The 20,926-nt window shown below is 53.0% G+C and overlaps 1 protein-coding gene across 2 annotated transcripts; it reads left to right on the top strand.

Annotated features, from left to right (window-relative positions):
• Positions 1-1,681: 1,681 nt before the first annotated feature.
• Positions 1,682-19,179, top strand: TAGLN2 (transgelin 2). 2 transcript variants are annotated; one of them, XM_057530105.1, is made up of 5 exons: positions 1,682-1,796; positions 7,024-7,231; positions 7,705-7,879; positions 8,162-8,264; positions 18,801-19,179. In XM_057530105.1, exons 2-5 carry the CDS (start codon positions 7,052-7,054, stop codon positions 18,889-18,891), a joined length of 549 nt encoding a protein of 182 aa, XP_057386088.1. In that variant the 5' UTR covers positions 1,682-1,796; positions 7,024-7,051; the 3' UTR covers positions 18,892-19,179. The 2 variants fall into 2 exon arrangements, with proteins under 2 accessions (XP_057386088.1, XP_007171857.1); XM_007171795.2 differs by lacking the exon at positions 18,801-19,179 and adding an exon at positions 8,567-9,409.
• Positions 19,180-20,926: the final 1,747 nt, after the last annotated feature.

The raw sequence follows: 20,926 nt of genomic DNA, 5'->3' as shown, positions 1-20,926 counted from the left end.
GTGTACAGTGCTTTGGTAAGTTGCCCAAAAGTCACAAAGTCGGTGATGGATAGAGCAGGTGAGAAGTCAGTCAAGGGAGGAAACGCATCCCAGGCAGAGGAACAGCCTGTGTAAAGGCACGGAGGATTCCTTGGCCTACCAGGGAATCACTGGAATATAGGGGTAGGGAGGATCGGGCAAGAGAGAATGGAAACGTGGGAAGGCACTGGTTTGTTTTTTTTTAAATTATTATTATTTTTAAAATTTATTTTTGGCTGCATTGGGTCTTCATTGCTGCGCGCGGGCTGTCTCTAGTTGCGTGGAGCCGGGGCTACTCTTTGTTGTGCGTGGACTTCTCATTGCGGTGGCTTCTCTTGTTGCGGAGCACGGGCTCTAGGCGCACGGGCTTCAGCAGTTGTGGCACGTGGGCTCAGTAGTTGTGGCTCGTGGGCTCTAGAGTGCAGGCTCAGTAGTTGTGGCACACGGGCTTAGTTGCTCTGTGGCATGTGGGATCTTCCCGGACCAGGGACCAAACCCATGTCCCCTGCATTGGCAGGCGGATTCTTAACCACTGCACCACCAGGGAAGTCCGGCACTGGTTGGTGATGCACTTGAAAACCAGGCTCAACTGGGTCTTCTATCATCTATGAAGAACTCCACTGATGGATGTAAGCAGGGACTCCACTCCAGAGGGACTGCTCAACTGAAGCCTGAAAACAGGGAGGGGGGAGCCCTCCTTCAACCCCCAAAAGAGGCTCTCCTCCACCCTCAGAGACAGAAGAACTGCCAGCCTCCTCCTCCACTGAGGGTTCTTTTGATCCCTCCAGGATTAAGAAGAGGTGCCAGGTCATAGAGGAGGAAATGAAGGGGAAAGAAGTCAAGTCTGGGGACTTCCTTGGTGGCGCAGTGGTTGAGAATCCACCTGCCAATGCAGGGGACACAGGTTTGAGCCCTGGTCCGGGAAGATCTCACATGCCGTGGAGCAACTAAGCCCGTGCACCACAACTACTGAGCCTGCGCTCTAGAGCCCGCGAACGACAACTACTGAGCTCATGTGCCACAACTACTGAAGCCCACACACCTAGAGCCTGTGCTCCACAACAAGAGAAGCCACCGCAGCGAGAAGCCTGCGCACCGCAACAAAGACCTAACACAGCCCCAAAATAAGTAAATAAATTATAAAATGAAAAAATAAAATAGTTTAAAAAAAAAAAAAGTCAAGTCTGAACCCTGGGCCCCAACGCTGATCATGCCTCTTGGGCCCTGGGCACGGAATGACCTCACTGCTAGTCTGGGGCTTGAAGAAGGAGGGGAGCAAGACCACCAAGACCAGGAGCTGTCCTGGCCCGCTAGCCCCAGTCCTGCCACACCCTAGACAGCCGTGTGTGTGTGTGGAGGCGGGGGGGGGGGGCGCGGTGAGCGTCTTCCTGTGCCTCCATTTACCTAACCACCCTTTTTAAACCAAGAGGTTTCTTCCCGCATAAAAACGCCCACAGTCTTGAGCTAACCTAGGCAGAAATTTTCCCACTGGGGCACAAGTTTAAGGGCTCTGGAGTAGGGGTAGAGGTTCTCAAGAGTGGAGGCTACTGCCTCCAGGTCCTTTAACTCAGGTTCTTGTCCACCGCCCCTCTCTTTTAAGCACTGCCCTCAGCTTCTGGACTGCGGCGCCTTTAAACCTTCTCGGCCCTTGCCCCGCCCCTGGTCCGCCCCGTCCGAGGCGGGAGCAGGCTGAAAACCTCCGGCCGGGCCCGGCCCGGGCGCTTCACTCGCGCTGCAGATCCCGCCTTGAGTGCGCAACTTTCCGGCCCGCGTGAAAGGTGAGCGGGAGGGAGGGGTCTCTAGAAAGCTAGAAGCCAGAGCTTGCGACTTGCTCCAGTGAGCTTGGTGATCAAGGGCTGGCAGGCAAGGGTCCGTTGACTGCTCTGCCCCTCCCCGGGCTGTCAGGTCTGTCCCCAGGCTCTGACCCCGCATTGTTGAGCAATGAGGTCAGCCGCTGTTCCAAGTGCATAGACGGGGCCGTCCGTCCGGATCAGGGACTCGGGGACTGCGTCCCGCCCGCCGGCTCCAGCCCCAGGTCTTCGCTGGGGTGGGGAAAGGGGGTCGTCAGGGATTAGCTGGCTGGCCCCGAGTGATGGAGCGTACAGGGTCCCGGCGCCCACCCTGGCCAGCTTGGCGCCGCCGGGGCTTCCGAAGCGACACTTCACTTCCTAGTTCCAGGAGCACGTGTGGGTGCTGCCTGCCCTCTGCGTCCCCGAAGCCGACCTTTCTGTTCATTCTCCTGCAGCTCGTTTTTCTGGGGATTCGGAGTCGCGGGTTGGGGCGAGGGGGCTCCGTGCGCGGGTCCCGCAGTGGCCTCGCCTTCCCGGGTTCGGGCGGGGAGTTGAAGCTCCAATCGCCTCCAGGAGAGTCCCCCCGACCTGAAACATCTGGGAGGCTGCAGCCCTGACTGCGCCCCAGCGTGCCCTGCCTGTTGGAGGTGGTGTTGAGGGAGGATGGATGCTTTCCAGGCCTCCAGCCCCTACGGGAGCCGATGCCCCCACCCCTTGCCCCCTGCTGCTGGGAAAGTCGGTGGTGGCCGCGGGCGGGCGGGCGGGCTGCCCAGACCACTGCGTCACCCCAGCGGCGGGCGGTGGGTGATTCATCCCAGTAACGGCCCAGGGTGTGGCAAGGGGGGGCGGCTGTGGAGGTCGGACCAGCAGGACCGGAAATGGACTGCCACCTCCCCCCCCCCCCGACCCCCGCTCCCTCTGCAGGCCTCCTGGAGTCTCCTGGAGCCGGTATCTGTGAAGTTCTGGGGCACCTTGGTATCTGTGAGCAGAAAGAAACGGGGTAGAAGTGAGGATGGACTAGTGTGGGGATCCGGTGTAAGAGGAGGCCTGTGGCTCTCCTAGTTTTCTGACTCCAGAGCACCAGACAGAGGGACAGCTCCCCGTCTTTAACCCCACTCCCAGTTTCTCCTTCCTAGCCCACAGGGAAGACTGCCGAGGAGGCCAAGGTAGGGTGGGGCCAGAAGGGCCCTACCCTTCCAGAATCAACAAATAAGTCTTTGTCCAAGTGCAGTTCTCCCCCCACCCCCCCCCACTCCACAGCCTGGGTCCCTCTTTTGCTCTCTGGGGATTGGCCTCTAATCTCTTCTCCCCCACCCCCATCCCTTCTCCCCCACCCCACCCCATCCCTTCTCCCCCACCCCACCCCATCCCTTCTCCTCCACCCCACCCCTTCTCCCCCACCCCACCCCATCCCTTCTCCCCCACCCCACCCCCCATCCATTCTCCCCCACCCCCATCCCCATCCCTTCTCCCGCCCAGGATTTTCAGTTATGGGGCTCTCTAGCTCAGAATGTACCTTCTGTTCCCAGGACATTTCTTCTACTCCTGAACTATTTCCTTAAATCTATTTCTCTACCCCAAAATTTGTAATTTCCCTTCTCCGCCCTCCGAACCCTCCACAGCTGCTTCCTTGAGGAATCCCTTGCACCTGTCTGTACCTGTGAAGCGGCCCCTTTCCCAAGGATCCCACTTCTGCTCCCGCCCCCGCCCCGCCCCCGCCCCGCCCCCACTCGGAGCCTCCCCGCCACTCCTGCGCCGAGTGGATGTTTCCGCCTGGTGCCCCCACCCTGCCCCATTCCTGTGTTTGGTACACAGAAGCCATGGCAACGGCCCCCACCATGCCCCTCCTCCTGCGCAAGCCTTGTGGCTTCCTGTTTGTATAGCTTCAGCTTTCTCTCCTGCCCGCTGACTCTTGATACCAAGGGGGCTGCCCCAAGGTGGCCCCTCAGTCATAGGTCTCCCATCACCCCCGCTCCCTGTGGCACTTCACTTTGGGGGCAAGTATCCCTGTTTCGCCTTTTCAAAATAGTCTTAATGCCAATTCTGGATTGGGAAGTTCCCCTGTGTCCTCTCTGTACAATGAATGGAGAGTCCCTTTGTCTTTCCAGTTCAACACCCCAGCCAGGAGCCCTGGAATCCTACTCCCACCCCATGTCCGCTTTTTCTTTGGCGTCGGCGGTGGGGTGAGGTAAGCTTCCAGCCCAGGGTCTGGGTGGGGCTGAGGGCTGGAGTGCCTTTTGTGGCCCCTCCCCCTTTCCCAACTGTTGTAACCTTGTGGGTGGGAGTGAGGGCTGTTCCCACCGCTGTAGGCAGCTCTGGAGTTTAGGTTACTCACTGCCAATCCACCCCCCAAGCTGTGCAGCTGTTGTTTTCCCTTTGGACCCCCAGCTCTGGGCGTCTCCCACACAGCCTTTCCCCACCCCAGTAGGCAACTGGCTACCTTCCCTCCTTTAAGGGAGAGCCAGGGTAGGTTCCCCGAGTGTCACTAGCGCGGGCCACTCCAGCTCCAGCGGCCGCAGCCCATCAGCGTGTGCCTGCTCGCGGGGGTGGGGAGGGCAGCCGTGGGCAGGCTGGGCCCGTCTGGCCTGTCTCCTCCCAGAGCTCTGCTTTATGGCTCTGGCACCTCGGGATCTAGGGCAGTGGCCCCAGAGTGGAGCCGAGACACTGCAGCTGGAGTCTGTGACCTTGCCAGATGTGCCCAGGCGCCAGAGTTTAGGAGGGCCCCCAACACCCACCCAGAGGTGGGTCTGGGAGGCCGAGTCTGTCCTGCCCGTCCATACCATAGGTGACACTGGAGGGGTCACTCTTCGGTCCTGCGCTCCCCTCCTAACCCTGGTGTCTGGGTTAATCATTCTCCTGTCCTTTCTTTCCCTGGGCCATAGTGATCCCTGGGCCTCAGGCCACTTGGATCCACGGAGACACAGCCCTGAGGCCCGGGTGACCACAGTGAAGCTGCTCCCAGAAGTGAGGTCTGAACATTGGGCTGGGAAAAGGGCGCTTACTGGTGGCAGCAGCCTCTGGCCCCCCTCTCCTTCCTTCTGAGCCTCCCAGCCGTGGCCCTGTGCGTCAGGGGTCACAGGCTTAGGGAGACCGAGTGGCTCTCGGCTGGGCAGCTGGGGCTGGGCTGAGGGGAGGGAATCTTGTCTCCCTCTCTCCACTCGGCCCGGCCTGCCCTCCCCATGCTGAGTGCGTGTATGGGGCTGGTGGTGTGGGTCAAGGCCCAGACTGACATTTATCTGGCCGGGCTTCCGGGCTGGGTGAAGCGGGGCTGGGTTGTCTTAATGAGGTTTAACGTTATGGGGAGGATCGCTGCCGGAAATGTGCAGCCCAATAGGCTGCAGTCGGAAGGAGCAGCCATGTTGGAGTGAGGGGAGGGGACTGGCCCGAGCCGCACCTCCCCCGGGGCTGAGAGGTGGGAGGGCGTTTGAGGCAGCTGCTGTCCCTGTGGCCTGCCCCGAGGCCCAGGGAGGGGGTGCTGGGATGGCTCAACCGGCTGTGCAGGGGACCCAGGGAGCCAGAGTGACTCCTCTGGCCTGGGGCCTGAGGTGGGGAGAGGGAGTGTTTCCCTTCCTTCTCCTTGAACAGAGGTGCCTGGCCTGGGGCATCCCCTTTTATGGTACAGTCAGCCAGCTCTATCTCAGAGCAGAAAGAAGAGCCCGTGGGGAGGGGATGGGGGCAGGAAATGGGGTCCTGGCTCCCCCTTGGCATGGGTAGCATTCCTAGGACAGGGCTCTGGGTATGGGACCTAGGCAGGGAGGTGGCAGGTGGGGACAGACTACCCACTGCGAGGTGCTGTCAACCCAGGCCCGTGGTCAGGAAACCACCCAGTTCTTCCTAACTGAGGTCCTCAAACTAAGTTAAAGAAACCCTGCTGTGTATTTCCCCATCCCTCCCTCTCTTCCAGGGTTTCCCTAAAAATGCCACCCAAGGCTCCTGGATCAGTGCCCTATTCCTGCTGTAACAAATTATCACAAACTGAGTGACTAAAAGCAACACACATGTAATATCTTGTAGAGCTAGGTTTCACTGGCTAAAATCAAGGTGTTGGCAGGACTTGCATTCCTTCCGGGGGACTTAGGGGAGATTCCATTCCTTGCCTTTCCCAGCTTCTGGAGGCCATCTGCATTGCTTGGTTCATGACCCTGCATCACTCCAACCTTGGCTTCCTTCTCACTTCTCCCACTCTGACTCATCTGCCTTCCTCTTTCACTCATAAGGACCCTTGTCGTGAGTACATTGGGCCCCCCTGGAGACCCAGAGTACTCTCCCTATCTCAAGAGCTGTAATTCAATCACATCTGCAAAATTCCTTTTGCCATATCAGGTAACATTCCCAGGTTCTGGGAATTAGGACATAGACACCTTTGGGGGGGCCATTATTCTGCCTACCACTGCTTCTAGAAAGGAAAGTAGAATTAGGTATTACCTGGTTTCTCATGGGAAGCCCCTTTGCCTGGTGAAATCTGTTAAGGACCTACTCAGGCCTACCTCTTCCAGGAAGTCCTCCAGGCTGCTTCTGCCAATACTCCTCTCTCAATTCCTACAACATATGGTCTGACTGTGTAGTTTAATATTCATCATGTACAACTCTTGCCCTTTCATATGTGCTCACTTTGTCTCTCTGATGGCACTGTGGGCAACTTTAGGACCAAGGACTTCTGTGTCTTCCACAATCCCCAGCACAAATGGTGTTCAATTAAAACCCAGTGGCTAATTAAGGGTAGATCTGTCCAGTCCCCTAGCTCCTGACATAGGTTTCTCCAGCCACTCCATATTCTTTCCAAATCATTCTCTTGCCCAGAACTGGAAAAGGCAGGGTTGGGGTTAGAATGACCAGTTTGCCTTTGCTAAAGCTGACCACCCCAAATGAGGGGCTGAACCCCCAATCCTGGCCTCATTTACCCTATTTTCTATTCCAGTGGGTTTTATACTTCATTGTAGCAGTGGAACCATTCAAATGAAATCTAATGGGAAGCCTCAGTAGAGTAGACAGGCTACCTGTCACAGGGGTGGAAGAACCCGGAGGTGCCTTAACACCTCCTAGAGTTCTGAGCACTGAGACTGTAGCCCATGTCCAGGGGTTAAGGTGAGACTTCCCTCATTTGGTGGCTGTTCTCACCACCAGGGCCCACCCTGGGGATATGGTGTGTGTCAGAATCCCCCACCCCACAGGCTGCAGAGCGCTGACCACAGGCCTGGATGTGTCCTCTCCCCAGCTTTCCCCAGACACCACCACCCTTTGGAATGGCCAACAGGGGACCTTCCTACGGCCTGAGCCGGGAGGTGCAGCAGAAGATTGAGAAACAATATGATACGGACCTGGAGCAGATCCTGATCCAATGGATCACCACCCAGTGCCGCAAGGATGTGGGCCGGCCCCAGCCTGGGCGCGAGAACTTCCAGAACTGGCTCAAGGATGGCACGGTGAGAGCTGGGTGCCCCTGACCAGAAGTGCCAGGAGAGCAGGGCTGGGTCTGAGGGACCGGGGATTGTCTCAGCTGAAGAACGGAGGGCAGCCCCCTCCCAGCTTTTCTTGAGCCGGGATATCTTCATCGTGCAGAGGCCCCCTGCTTTCCTCCCTCCCGCCGAGGGAAGTGGGAGGGTGAACGTGCCTCCCTGCCGTGGAAGCCGTGTGTGACGGAAGGAAGAGGAGCTCTAAGGGGAGAGCTGGGGGAGGTGTGCTCTAGTTGGTAATCCTGGAATAGCACGGTTTACACTCTGGGCTCAGAGGCAGGCGGCTGGGCAGGAAGGGCCTGATGCTCACTCCAGGTAGAGTCAGAGCTGTCTTCAGGTAGGAGAGGCACCTCTGCGGTTCACTGTCTGTAGCGCCGAGGGTGGTACATTCTGATCTGTGGTAGGCAGGGCCTCACTTCTGCACACCTACTGTCCTCATCCAGGTGCTGTGTGAGCTCATTAATGGGCTGTACCCCGAGGGGCAGGCCCCAGTGAGGAAGATCCAGGCCTCCACCATGGCCTTCAAGCAAATGGAGCAGATCTCCCAGTTCCTGCAAGCAGCCGAGCGCTACGGCATCAACACCACTGACATCTTCCAGACTGTGGACCTCTGGGAAGGTGGGTCAGGGCCAGGGCACTGTCATCCAGAAGACCAGAGGCTGGGCTGGGCCATGTCCACCAGGGAGAAGGGGCAGGTTTCTGACACCTGAGGACAATGGGGTGTGTGTGTGTGTGTTTATGGAGGAGTTAGCCATATTGGGGGTTGGGTTGGAGAAGGGTAGGGAGACCAAGAGTAAAAGAATTAGGAAGCTGGGCCTGCTGACTTAGTGTTAGAGGTGGAAGCCTGCCATGCAGGACCCCAGACCCACTGAGGCCAACACACCCCCTCCCTCTTCCCAGGAAAGAACATGGCCTGTGTGCAGCGGACACTGATGAACCTGGGTGGGCTGGCGGTAGCCCAGAACAATGGGCTCTTCTCTGGAGATCCCAACTGGTTTCCCAAGTGAGTACTGCTGGGACAGCCCAGGCCCCGGGCCGGCGCGGTGATCTGCCCACTCCTGTCCCTAGGAAATGCCCTTTACAAAGCACTTTCCCATTCCTCGTCTCACTTAATCCTCACGCGTCTCCCGGGATGGCAAGGGACAGTCCCTTTTGAGAGATGAGGGGGTGGCTTCAGAGAGCTCAAGGCTCTCCAGGGCAGAGCTGGAACCAGCACTTAAGCCAAAGAAAGCCTGTGCTCTGTCCACGGAGGACATTTACTGGGGCAGCCTCCACCCTCCTAACCAATGCTCCCTTTCCACCCAGGAAATCCAAGGAGAACCCTCGGAACTTCTCAGACAACCAGCTGCAGGAGGGCAAGAATGTGATTGGGTTACAGATGGGGACCAACCGCGGGGCATCTCAGGCAGGCATGACCGGCTACGGGATGCCACGCCAGATCCTCTGATCCCACCCACAGCCCTGCCCCTGCCTGCCGTGAATGGTTAATATATATATATATGTATATATATATATATATATATATATATATATATATATATGTATATATATATATTTTAGCAGTGACATTCCCTGAGAGCCCCTGGAGCTCTCACGCTCCCCTCTGCCAGGGTGGGGGCCTGGCCTGTCTCCTCTGGGGTTGCCTGACGGTGGCCTCCCCACTGTGCTTACTAATACATTCCCTTCTCCAAATCCACCAAAACTGGACCAACTGGCCTCTCTTCCCCGGGACCAAAATTAGGTGGGCATCACCCCCTCTCCCCACCATACCTCTTCTCTTTCTCTCTGGTCTCTCTTCCCCTGAGCCCTGTGCCCTAATCCATTCCTCGGCTGGGAGTCAGGGATGCTGCCTAATGGCCTTCTCCCCCCAAGTACGCCTCGCCCACAGCTGTGGCTGCAGGGAGTTAATTTATAGGGAGGGGCCTGTGGCGGCCGCCCCCCCAGCCCCAGCTGGACTGCGTTCACCACACTTCTGAGGCAGCCTGCCCTGGCAGAGGCCTTCAGGCTTCTCATTTTCCGTTCCCCTCTCTGTGGCTAAGGGGTGGGGGTGAGGGGACCGGGGAGGGAAGGCTGCCCACCATGGGCTGGGGCTTGAAGAATCTGAGTTTGCTGATTTAAATAAAGAATCTCTGTCTTTTTTTGGATGGACTCTGGCTGTGTCTGGGGCCACTGAGTCCGCTGTTGGGAAGGGAGGAGTGTGGGGGAAGGGCGGTGACTGGCTCCAGGGAAGAGGGCTTTGAAATGAAAGGTTACACACATCTCCCCATCATCGATTTCCTTCCCATTCTTTTTCTCACTTGGTTTAGGGGTGGGGTTGAGAAGGGACAGGCCCTCCCAGCTGCCCTCGGGCTAGAAGCCAGGATGGCAGCATACGTGGGCAGGGTCCACAGGGAGGGGGGCCGGCACCTACCCAGGTGCTCCTGGCTGGGCCCCTCCCACAGCCAGAACAGTTCTCAGCCACTGCAGGAAGGTGCCCTGAGTCCTGGCAAGTGTCTGGGTGGGAGGCCCTCAGGCAGGCTTGATGCAAGGTGGCCTCTGGTGGCCAGACCAGTCTGGGGGCCACGGGTAGGGGTTGCGGTGGTGAGGATCTGGCGAGCTGGGGGATGAGTGAGCAGGAAGGAGTCGGTGGTCGTGGCTGGAGGCAGGAAGCCTTGTTGATCATCTCAGGCACTTGTGAGCTGCGTGCTGGTGAGAACCTAGCAGCATTCCTTCTGGATGGGTGGCCTTGGACCACAATAATCAATTTTGGGGTCAGGTTGTCCTGAGCTCCCAGCCCTGACCCAGGCATGAATGTTCCACCTGTAGTTTCCAACCTCACGGCCTTCCCATCCGACCCTGCGACTCCCTAGAGGCCCTGGGCCAGTCCCCCACTTCAGCTCCCACCCGCATCAGCCAGCCTGGCCTCCACTGTCCCTCTCCCCATGTCTACTTCAGTGTATCTCTATTTCCCGAGGATGGGAAAGCCACAACATTGTGCCTGAGGGTGACAAATTGTGCAGTGGTGGATAACAAGGGAGCTTCCATTCTCCTTTCTCCCACCCCACTGTGGTTCACTCTGCCAAGAAGCACCTACTGTGTGCCAGGCCCCATGCCGCTGCTGTACATTAGCCGTCAGCTCAGGGGCTCTCCGCCTTATCCGAGCCCCAGCCATGGGCGAGATGGTATTTGCTTGCCTGCTGTATTCCCTTGGGCTGTGGCACAGATAAGATAGGGTGCAGCCTATTTGCAAATTCCCAGGGGATTAGCTGTCACTCCACCCCGTTATCTCCCATTCAGGAAGCCTTCATGGAATGCCAGGGAGGAAGAGTGATGTCATTGCAGAGACAACATTGAATTCATTGATATTTAAACTAAAAAAACAAACCATTTGCACCCTTCTCTGATTTAACTATAGCTATGAATTATTGGCCACAGGCCTCACGGCTTTCTGGGACCGGCACACCACAGAGCCAAGACTGAGAACCACTGTCTTCTCCCAGCAGATTCCCATGTTAGTCCGCGAGGTGGATATTACTGTATTCTTTCCCTCATTTTGTTCCCAGATGAGCATACTGGGTCTCAGGACAAGAAACTCACCCAAAGCCACGTAAGGATTTAGTGGACGGACAGGGGTTTTGAACCCAGGTCACCCTGGCTGGGAGCTGGCTGAGACTGTGCTGCTTCAGCCGGACTGGATTTGAGAGGTGCTCAGCCACGGGGCTCACCTCCCTCCTTGCTGGAATCACCACCCACCAGCAAGCTCTGGGAGGCCCCTCCACGTCTCCCCTTAATCCACTTCGCTCCAGGTTCAGCGCCTTCCTTCTGGAAATGGCCTCCACTGACACCTCAACATTTTGTTTTGTTTTCTGTTTGCTTTACAGCATTTTGTTCCATCTGAGATCACAGTTTCATCCCTAATTTGGCCCCTCTCATCTCTCCTGGCACTCCCTCAGGCCCTGGAGCCCAGAATGGGTCCCAATCCTGGGAATAGAAGGAAAAGCTTCTCTGAGTGGCACCCCCTTTTCCTGCCATCTCCTAGCAACTCATTCCCCGTGGCTTTCCACACTGGTGTTCCCTAACACCCTGCGCCTGCAGGACGGTTCCTGCTGCCCCGAACAGTCTCCCCTTCCAGGTGTCACCGTGGCTACTTTCTCTCCTTCAGGTCTTTGTTCAAATGTCACCTTCCAGTTCAAACATACTGCCTTCCCTGGCCACCGTGTTTAAAATTGCACACTCCACTCTCAGCCTGCACCCCATCCTCCTTCCCTCCTTTCTCCTATCACTACGTGATACTCAATGTATTTTACTTATTTATTTTCTGTCTCCACCCACAGGATGTACACTCTGTAAGGGCAGGTTTGTGTTGGTTTTGTTGATGCAGAGTAGTGCCTGGCATGTTGTAGGTGCTGGATAAATATTTGTTGAATGAACGAATGAATGAGTGAATATCACACTGCCCTCATGCTCCTGAATCGCCTGGTCTGGTGCCCAGCCAGCCCAGGGTCCCAGCGACCCAGCCTGTCGTTGGATCTGAAATGAAACCAGTTTCCATTTCAGTTTCCAATGCTTCCTCATTTCCGGTCAGTTTCCAATGATTCCTCATTGTTCATTTCCCAAAAGTAAAAACCTGAGAAGCCGGTTCTCCCTATAGCCTGAGGAGTGGAGGTTGGGAAGGGGATGGAGGGTGGTTTGTGTGCTCCGGGCAAATGGATGGTGGTTGAGGATTTGGCAGAAAAAAAATGGGAAGAGGGCAGGAGGAAGAGGTAGGAGCCAGCATTGGTTCATTTACTCCTTGCCTTCAGCCTTGCAGTGGAAAAGTCACTGTGGAGGTAAAGGGAAAGTAGGCTTGGCCCATGGTGGCTGATGGGAAGGAGAGCTGGAGAAGGAAGGCAGGGAGGAGGAAGAGGAGGGGGAGGGGAGGGGAGGGGGAGGAGGGGAGGGGAAGGGGAGGAGGGGGAGGGGAGGAGGGAGAGGAGGAAGAGGGGTTCACAGTGTGGCTGACCTGTTGGGGAAAAGTATAGTTCTGTGCGGTCTGTTCATGTGCACTGAGTGTGCGTCCAGGTGTGTGAGAATTCACAGGGCCAGGGCTCAGGGGGTGCGGGTGGGAGGAGATGAAACTGTGACCATGTGTGGAGGCTGCCTGTGAGTATGTGTTTACCAAGGACTGGGGACTGGGGGTGCAGAGAGGTGTGTGTCGGGTGTGTGTAGGCAGAGCGTAAGCGTCTGAGCGTTTGTACATGGCTCCATGGAGAACAATATGTCCATTCCTGCCTGTGCAGCCCAGAGAGGCCTTTGAGAGCTTGGCAAAAAGCCCAAGGACCAGTGGAACAGGGAAAGGGCTGGACAGTAGGGCCCCAGGGAGGGAGCAATAAAGGGCCTGGGATTAAATTTGTTGAAGAGAAGGCTAAAAGTAAATTAGTAACGGTCTCCTTGTGAAGAAAGGAGTTTTAGTCCCAGTGGCTAGGGAGGTAGATTAAAAGACAATGCACTGAAGTTGCACCTAGAGACATTTAGGTTAAACAAGGAAAAAAGATCCTCTTGACTCTGAGGTGTTATTAGCCTCTGGATTCTCTTAAGGGTCAGGAGGAAGGTCTTCAATAATAGGACAAATCTCATCTTCTTAAGGTGGAAAATGAGCAATTCTGCTGGGAACACTCATATATATACCCATTTTTTCATTCATGTATTCATTTGTTCAACAATTATTGGGGTTCTACCCTATGCCAGGCCTTATGGGGGATATGAAGATTATTAATACATGATCTCTTTGCTCAAAAAGTACCTAGTCCTGTAGGGGAGGTAAAACATGGATAGGAGCCATGATAATTCAGAAAGCCAGTGATATGTGCTTTCAGAGAAATGCAAATAGGGCTCTTTGGGAGGATCACTTGCCAGCCTCCCGCAGCCCTGGATCATTTCTGGGGTGGAGGTTGGTGGTGATGTCATGGTGAGCTGAGGCTACGTGTCTCAGGGATCCTCTCCCCTGATCTGCTGGGGGGAGTGGGGCTGCTGGTTGGTGGGGGTGGGATTGCTCCTCCAGAAGAAGGAGTAGTCACTGGCTCTGTGGTCAGAGGTCAAGTTTCAGTGGGGAGGTGAAGGGGCTGTTCCTCTTCTGCCTGGAGTGGGGGTGGGCAAAGAAGTCTGAGTCAGGGTGAGAACCAGGGATTGGGTGGGGACAGATCAACATCACTGGGGGAGGGTAGGTGGGGAGTGGGTCACACAATCATCTCCCCAAACACTGGGGCTGCCACACCATTTCGCCCCGCTGTGGACAGGGCCCGAACTTTGAGTTGTGTTTCCATGAGAGAAATGTAGCTCGGCGCGGGGCTGAACCATCACGGTGATGATGACGACGATGATTCACCATTTTTCTGTTAGTCACTCTGCTGAGAGCTTTACCTGTATATTGTATTTGTTCTTCCATTTTTTCAAAAAATATTTATTGAGAACCTATTCAGGGCAAGGCATCTACTTACTGGGTGTTGGAGGATACAGAAGTCAACAAAACAAGTACAGTCTGTGCCCTCCTGGGAGGAGCTAGAAGAGCAGAGGGCCAATTATAATGTGATTTGTGGCGTGCTAAGGGGAGTCTAGGTGAGAACCCAGAGGAGAGGACTTAACCCAGCCTCACGGGGAGGGGCATCAGTGAAGATTTCTGGAAGGTCTGAACGGAGGATTTAAGGATAATTAGAAGCATAAGGGAGAGGCCAGTAGTGTTGAAGAGGACAGCAGTCTCCGGGTCTCCGCCGATCTGCAGCATGGGTGTGGGCTGGAGATGGGAATGTGCAGGGCTGGACAGTAGAATGGGTGTGTTTAGAGGCCGGAGGGATGGGTGCTGAGAAATGCACATCATCAGAGGGCCTTCAATGTCAATGAATAATTTTGTACCTTTCATTAAGTGCAGGGGAAGACATATTGAAGGATTTTAAGCAGGGGGATGAGGAGATGAGAGTTGGGTTTTAATTTAGCCGATTTCCTTAGGCTGCAGGGTAGAGAATGGCCTAGGGTTGGAGAAGACTAGTGAGTGAGGCAGGCCAACTCCAGGAGGTTACTGCAGTAGTCACAGAAGAAGCAAGAGTGGCCTGGGGGAGGAGGACCAGTGGGGATGGAAAGAAGAGACTGGATTTCAATATTGTTTAGTACTCTGACTGTGCAGAGTTGAAGAAGGGGGCGAGGGATCCAGAAAGAGGGGCTTCAGGATTCAGCCACTAAGCAAATGGTGTCTGTGGCTAGGATGGGAAATCCAGGAGAAGGGGCTTGACCACCACCACAGAATATTATTCTCTCCTATTTTACAGATGAGGAAACTGAGGCTAAGAGAGCAAGAGTAACTTGTAGAACCTACCTAGCAGGTGGCTGAACTGGGACTTAAAACTTGTGGCAGAAGAAGTCCAAGCTAATTGCTCACCCCATCGTGGAGCTCCCTGGCTTGGAGGCTGACCCTGGGGAAGGGTTCGGCCTGCAGCCAGCATGAACTGTGGTTTTTCTGTAGGTGGAGGCCAGGGCCACAGTGAGGAAAGGAGGGGTCTGGCTTAGGAAGAAGTGCAGGAAGTTCAGCTCTGCACCAGCCACCTCTCCAAGGCAAACGGAGATCTGGCAGCCACAGAAAGGAACTAAGAGACCCTGAGGCCCAGCCCCTGATCTTGCAACTTGGGGTTTCTGTCCTGAAGGCCCCCTGACTTTCTGGAGCCCTCTGACAGCCTACCATGTCCCTCCAGCCATAAAAACTACCACAGCCCCCAGGACGGTATCTGAGAGCTGTATTTTCAAGGCACTTCCATATCTATGAATTCCAGGGAGACTTGTCACCTCTTGGGAAGGCTTGAATATTTTTATACCCTTTGGGGAGAAGAGAGAAACTGAAACCGAGAGACTGAAAGTGATGGGCCATGGTCCCAGGGATCTTGAGAGTAGAAAGCACACCCTATGTGTCTTTAGACGGCTCATGGTTCTCAGAACATTAGTAGCAGGCCCAAGAGGAGCTCAGCCCAAGTTCATGGTTTTGAATTGGTTCTGCATGTACTAGAATCCAGGTCTCTGGACTCCTGGTCAGTCGCCAGGTGTTGAAAATACCCATGGCAAGCATCCCTGGGGATGGGCTGACTGTAGGCCCCATCCTGTATTTTCCCCCAACCCAGCTACCCTCTAAGACTTGGAGCATTGGAATCCCCTGGGGTACTGGTTAGAAATGCAGATTCTAGTTAGTCCTATTAGACCTATTAGGCCGGGAATCTGTGGTGGAGGTGATGGGGGTGGTGTCTTGAATTTGCATTTCAAACTGGCTTCCCCCATAATTCTTAGGCGGCAACACTGTCCTAGGGGATTTGGAGAAAGAAGTTTCTCCAACCAGAAAACTGAGGTCTGAGCCAGCCCTGGCTGTGCCTTGAACGGGAGTTGTCCCCACCCCACCCCACCCCCCCACCACGCTGTACTGTTTGGCGACTGTGGCTGGGTTGCCGGGGGAACCAGGCTGTGTAACTTCCTGGCTTGGGTGGTTTTCCCCTCCTTGGCCTTATCTCAGCATCCGCCACCCAGTCCAGGGCCGTGCTGGTCACGTAGGAGGGGAAGCTGGTGCCAGGTGTGTGGAGACGTGTGCAGGGCACCAGGGCGACACTGGCCCAAGGACCTGGGGCGGTCAGGAGGGTGATGAGATTTTGAAGAAGAAGTAGGGGAGGCTGCAGATTTGTGGATGACTTTCTCCTTGGCCTGAGGGTTATCTGCCCAGTGGGAATGTGGCCAGGTAGGGAGGTTGAGGAAATGGGGATGTATGACCAGCATGCGGCTCTCTCTGCCACGGCTCTGGAGGTTCATCTCCTCCTCCCGTGGGTGGGGGCACCAGTATCAGAGGGTGATGTTGCCCTTCTGGCCTGTGCCCTCTCGTCTTTCCCTCCTTCCCCCATCGAGACGCAGGGCCTCCAGCCAGGCACAAGCCTCACCCTGTAGTCCCCACTTCCACTCCCACCCTAACCATCTTCCTCCCCCGGTTCCACTCCACCCCAACTCTTTCCCTCGTGCTCACAATCTCTCTCCTTGGCCCCAGATTTCTTCTTGTTCCTCAGACTCTCTTCCCCATCCCTGTCCCTTGCCTAGTCTCTCAGGTTGTAGCAGGAAGGCTCTACAGTTTTGAAGAATGGGAAAGAGAAAGAGAGCTTGGAAGAAAGCAGGAAGGCAGCAAATTCCTGGAGGAAAATAATTCATGCATTTAAGTATTTATTTATGTTTTAAGCTATACTTTGTTGTAGAGAGACTTGAGGCAATTTTGATAGTTCAAGTATTCCAGGAAGAAGGGGGTTGTGAAACAGTCTCTCAGGCATCCTTTGCAACTTAGAGGATTTACAGTCTGATTCCTGGTCGTGTTTATACGACACTGAGGACAAAAGACATTCTTCCCACCCCCCCCCAGTATCTCCCTGCTCTGTGGGAAGGAACAGGGAAGAAAACCACCAGGCACTATGCAAACTGATTTTCCAGCCTGGTCTGCTCTTCCCAGTGCCTCTCTTTTGGGCTATTACCCACCGACACAGATGAGGAAACAAGGCCCAGGTGGTTAGGCGGTTCACCTAAGGTCTCTCAGCTGTAAGTAACGGCGCCAGGGGTCAAAGTCTTTTGGTCTGGCTCCAAAATCAGTCACTACTTTCCTTCTTCACTGCACTGCCCCAGGAGCACAAGTCCTGGGAGAGCACCTTCCAGGCTGCCTTAGATAGAATTGTGGGCTCTGAACAGTCTAGGAAACGATGATTTACTGAGACCTGAAGGGCATCCTAGAGTTCCCATCATGGGCAGGTGTCACCCCTAAGATGGGAGTAGAAGCTGCCCAAGGAGGTGGGTCCAGAGGAAGGAGCTGGGGCCTCTATCCTGGAGAACTGCCAGGATGTGTATATACAGCAAAGGAGTTCAGAGAAAACAGGAGTGCAATAGACCACCACTAACCCACAACTGCATGCACTTAACACAAAGTCTTCTATGGGAATGTGGAAGCCCCATCTTTTTGCCCATTGTCCATGTGGGGCCCTGCTCCCCCCAGGCCACATCCAGACTCCACAACTCTGATCCCTGTTCCTAAATGCATATCAGAGAGAGAGGGAGAGAGAGAGAAAGGGAATCAGAGTCTCCTTTCTCATGCTCTTAGGAGACATGCTCTAGTGAGAGGCCAGAGTTTTCACTTTAACCAAATGGCTCCTCTGGGTCCTGTCTCCCAGGCTCCTCCCATTTAAATGTGCTTGTTCATCACAGAGTCAAAATTCCTATCCCTCCTGCCTCAGCCAATGTGGGGAGCATCTCAGGAGAACAGCAGGGTGAGGCCTGCCTGACACAGCGCCCCAAGGCCCGGTAGGGTGAGGAGGAGCTTCGGGACCCAGCCCAGCCCCTGGGCTCTGCTCCAGCTCCGAGGCACCCAGCAACTCTCCGGGATCTGGGCTCCTGGCTCCTGGCCAGCAATCCTGGGTTTACTCTGAGACTTCTCTGGGAGTGGCGACTTGGTAGGAAGGGTCAGGCAGCCGGAGGTGGAGTTAGGGTTAGGCAGATAATCTGGACCTGCCCTCTTCCTCAGGCGGCAGCAGCCAGACTCTTAAACCTCCCCCGTTGTTCTCATGTTCTCATCCCTCGGCTTGCTAGGCAATGAGAATGCTGAAAATGGGGCAGAGCACAGGAGGAGAGTGAAATGAGAGCTTAAGGATTGGGCTAGAAGGAGGAAGCCCCCAAAGATGCACAGCAAGTAGAAAAGACAGGAAGACAAGGAAGGGCACAGGGGAGAAGGTGGAACAGGACGGTGAGGGGAGGAGTGGGCTGAGCCTGGCTGAGGTCAGGAGGTGAGAGCAAGGGCAATCCGCCCCACACCCATCGGACACGGCTGGGCAATTGAGCCAATTGCTGAGAAGGGAAAGGTTGCCTCCCCACTTCTCGGAGGTGGAACTGGGTTTTGTGAGGCCTGAAGCTTATACAATTTTGGAAGCTCCTTTTAAGAAAAACAAAACAAAATTAATTACAGGAGTAAACATTTAACTAGAATAATGTCACAACAAATTATACATTAAAAAAAAAATCTGGCAGGGATTTGCCTGGTGGTCCAGTGGTTAAGACTCCGTGCTTCCACTGCAGGGGGCAAGGGTTCCATCCCTGGTTGGGAAACTAAGATCCCACGTGCCGTGCGGTGTGGCAGAAAAATTAAAAAAATAAAAATCTGGCAAATACTATAAACATCATAACATCTGGAAGAGTGACATAAGATTCATATGAATTCACTGCCTGAAACAAGTCTAAAATAGTTTTCGCCCTTACCTTTTTTTTGGCAGCTTATTCTTTGTCTCTTCACATGATAAAGATTTTATAATATTACCTTATATGGAGAACAGAACAATAATTCAGTTTTTTTACTCTGGCATGATTTTGATCAACACTTTTATTATTGATAGATTAGAATGTTTCATTTCACAGCTTCTTGTATCAATTTTTTGATTGTTGTCAAATTTGGGAAAAATCTCTGAAATTTCTCTCTTATATGAGTTGTAGAATTTCAGGAGATTGTCCAGTGATTAATCTTTTTTTTTTTTTTTTTTTTTAGACTGTGCCGGGTCTTAGTTGCGGCACACAGGATCTTCGTTGCGCCATGCGGACTCTTAGTTGCGGCTTGCACGTGGGATCTAGTTGCCTGACCAGGGATCGAAACTGGGCCGCCTGCATTGGGAGTATGGAGTCTTACCCCCTGGACCACCAGGGAAGTCCTTTAGTAATTAATCTTAAGTGTTCTTTGAGTTCATGACACTCATTTACCCGATTGTCATAAGTCCTCATTTTAGTGTACTAATGTGAGTTTTATGCAATCTCCATCAGTGTCAATCTTTTATATCAAATCAACAAGAAATGTAATATTTCCCCAATGTATTCATACAATTTTCTTCCCCTTGTTAGTTGGATTATTAAACAATCCAAGTGCTTGTTTATTCTGTTCAAAATTTGTCTATTCCTCTTATTGAATTACCTTTTCTGGTAATCTGAAAATTTTTGTTTCAATTTGCTTCTCAATTTCAAAATAATTTCTACTGATTCATGGTTCATTTTTATTATTTGTGTTTCATAAACCCATTAATATCTTTTATTGAAATATAATTGACATATAACATTGTATTAGTTTCAGGTGTACAATACAATGATTCAATATTTGTATATATTGTGAAATGATCACCACAATAATTTATCACCACACAGTGTTTTTCTTATGATGAAAACTTTTAAGATCTACTCTCTTAGCAACTTTCAAATATACAATACAGTATTACTAACTACAGTCACCATGCTGTGCATTATATCCCCAGGACTTTTGAATTTAATTTAATTTAATTTATTATTATTTTTTTTAATATTTTGGCTGTGCTGCATGGCATATGGCATCTTAGTTCCCCATCCAGGGATTGAACCTGCACCCCCTGCAGTGGAAGCATGGAGTCTTAACCACCAGACTGCCAGGGAAGTCCCGGGACTTATTTATTTTAAAACTAGAAATTTGTGCTTTTTGACCCCCTGCCCTGCCTCTGGCAATCACCAGTATGTTCTCTGTACCTATGAGTTCTTTTTGTAGATTCCACATATAAGTGATATCACACAGTATTTGTCTTTCTCTATTTGACTTATTTTACTTACCATAATGCCCTCAAGGGCCATCCATGTTGTTGCAGATAGAAAGATTTCAGTCTTTTTCATAACTAAATAATATTCCATTGTATATATACACCACATTTCCTTTATCCATTGATGGACATTTAGATTCCTTCCATGTCTTGGCTATTGCTGCGGGGAATATGGGGTGCATATATCTTTTTGAGTAGTGTTTTTGTTTCTTTTGAATAAATACCCAGAAGTGGAATTGCTGGATCATATGGTAGTTCTATTTTTAATTTTTTTTAAATAAATTTATTTCATTTATTTTATTTTTGGCTGCGTTGGGTCTTCGTTGCTGCGTGTGGGCTTTCTCTATTTGCTGCGAGCGGGGGCTACTCTTGGTTGAGGTGCGTGGGCTTCTCATCGTGGTGGCTTCTCTTGTTGCAGAGCACGGGCTCTAGGCGCACGGGCTTCAGTAATTGTGGCTCGTGGGCTCTAGAGCACAGGCTCAGTTGTTGTGGCGCATGGGCTTAGCTGCTCCGCGGCATGTGGGATCTTCCCGAACCAGGGCTCAAACCCGTGTCCCCTGCATTGGCAGGTGGATTCTTAACCACTGCACCACCAGGGAAGCCCTATTTTTAATTTTTTGAGGAACCTTCATACTGCTTTCCATAGAGACTGCACCAGTTTACATTCCCACCAACAGTGCACAGGGATTCCCCTTTCTGCACATCCTCGCCAATACTTGTTATTTCCTGTCTTTCTGATAATAGCCATTCTAACAATTATGAGGTGATAGCTCATTGTGGTTTTGATTTGCATTTTCCTGATGATTAGTGATGTTGAGCATCTTTTCATGTACCTGTTGGCTATATGTATGTCTTCTCTGGAAAAATCTCTATTCAGATCCTCTATCCATTTTTCAATTTTTTTTTTTTTTTGGCTGTTGAGTTGTATGAGTTCTTTACACACTTTGAATATTTACCCTCATCAGATATATGATTTGCAAATATTTTCTCCCATTTGGTAGGTTGCCTTTTCCTTTTGTTGATGGTTTCCTTTGCTGTGTGGAATAAACGCGTTAATTTTTAA

The sequence above is a fragment of the Balaenoptera acutorostrata genome, chromosome 1 (assembly GCF_949987535.1).
Source record: "Balaenoptera acutorostrata chromosome 1, mBalAcu1.1, whole genome shotgun sequence".
Taxonomy (NCBI): domain Eukaryota; kingdom Metazoa; phylum Chordata; class Mammalia; order Artiodactyla; family Balaenopteridae; genus Balaenoptera; species Balaenoptera acutorostrata.
This window is presented reverse-complemented; position numbering and strand designations above follow the sequence as displayed.